Source organism: Volvox carteri (genome assembly GCF_000143455.1).
Source record: "Volvox carteri f. nagariensis unplaced genomic scaffold VOLCAscaffold_6, whole genome shotgun sequence".
Lineage (NCBI taxonomy): Eukaryota > Viridiplantae > Chlorophyta > Chlorophyceae > Chlamydomonadales > Volvocaceae > Volvox > Volvox carteri.
Genome location: NW_003307549.1, coordinates 102873 through 104089, shown reverse-complemented (window position 1 = coordinate 104089; position 1217 = coordinate 102873). Strand labels below are relative to the sequence as shown.

General features: G+C 58.0%; 1 protein-coding gene across 1 annotated transcript in view; it reads left to right on the top strand.

The window, feature by feature from the left end:
* Positions 1–144: 144 nt before the first annotated feature.
* Positions 145–1217, top strand: part of VOLCADRAFT_87569 (uncharacterized protein) — a gene marked incomplete at both ends in the record, with an annotated part of 3509 nt that continues 2436 nt past the window's right edge. The window contains 2 exons of the mRNA XM_002947398.1: positions 145–415; positions 1035–1186. Coding sequence (XP_002947444.1) covers positions 145–415; positions 1035–1186 — 423 coding nt within the window. The remainder of the gene's footprint in view (positions 416–1034; positions 1187–1217) is intronic.

Below are 1217 nucleotides of genomic sequence, written 5' to 3'. Positions count from 1 at the left end.
TGGCCAGAACATGTGCAAGATGTTCCTGCGGGTCAGCCTCTGCCCACTGTAATTCCCTTAACAGCTTCTGTTAGGGTTTAAGGTTTAGGGTTTAGGGTACAGATCCGAGTCGCCGAACAGCTTGATGCCACTGTCAAAAACAACATGCCATCCTGTGTCTGCACCTGCTGCAGCGAGATGAAGTCCGCGGTACAGGCACACGGCTACCGGTTTGGTGACATCCCCAACGTGCACCAGTTGCGTGCAGATGTTTGGAGGACGCTGGCAGTGGCGCGTCCAGCTCAAGTCGTCGCATGGCTACCAGTGACAGCCGCCAGAGCACCACCACCGCCCGAGCCAGCTTTGCCGTGGGGCTTCCGAAAGATGTGGCTCAATGGGCATTCTACGGAGAAGACGGGGCTCACCAAGCGTCCTGGTACGACAGGGGACTCTGGTGGTTCGGATGACCAAGAGCACCGCCAGCCCACCCAGCAGCACAGTTCGTTGCAACAGGCGCGGGACCATTTGGGCAACACTGGAGCATATGGCTCTTCCCGGAAGACTTTCCACCGCATGAGGCGGGCCCATCTAGTCTGCCACAGTGATGTCGGCGTGAGACAGATGGTGTTGACGACAAGCAGGAGTCTATTCTTTCCGATGAAGAAGCAGGAGTGGATGCGACACGGCCACAAGACGTGGACGGCCAGCATGAGGAATGGATGCTCCCTTAAGCTTCGTGGCCGCCACGACCTGGCATGGAGCCACGGCCGGATCCCACTGCTCCGGGTGTGTGGCTAGTGCCGTACTGCATGCGTGTGGAGCGCTCTGGGGAGAATTGTACGGTGCACACCAACGGGGCTGGCGACGACATCATCATGATGTGCAACGACTGCATTCATGCCTTGGAATGTAAGCACTAAACACTAACATGAGAATTTGCATGCAGTGCTTTCGTTGCGGATCATGTGTGCTGGGTGTTCATGCATGCACGCACACAACCGCACTGGTTATTCTGACTGGTCTGCCCTGCCTGTGGCTGCTGCCTCCGCATCCAGGCGGACGCATCCCGGAGGCTGCTCTCGCACGCTATGATGGTGGAGACGTGCCAGAAATCAATCAGGACGGGCAGCGTCTGGAGTGGCCTACCGTGCTGGAAGCCAACATACTGGGGCTGGGCCATGTGCAGCAGCAGATCTACAGGCTCAAGGTCAAGAACCGGCCGTCTGACTGCAGCCCAT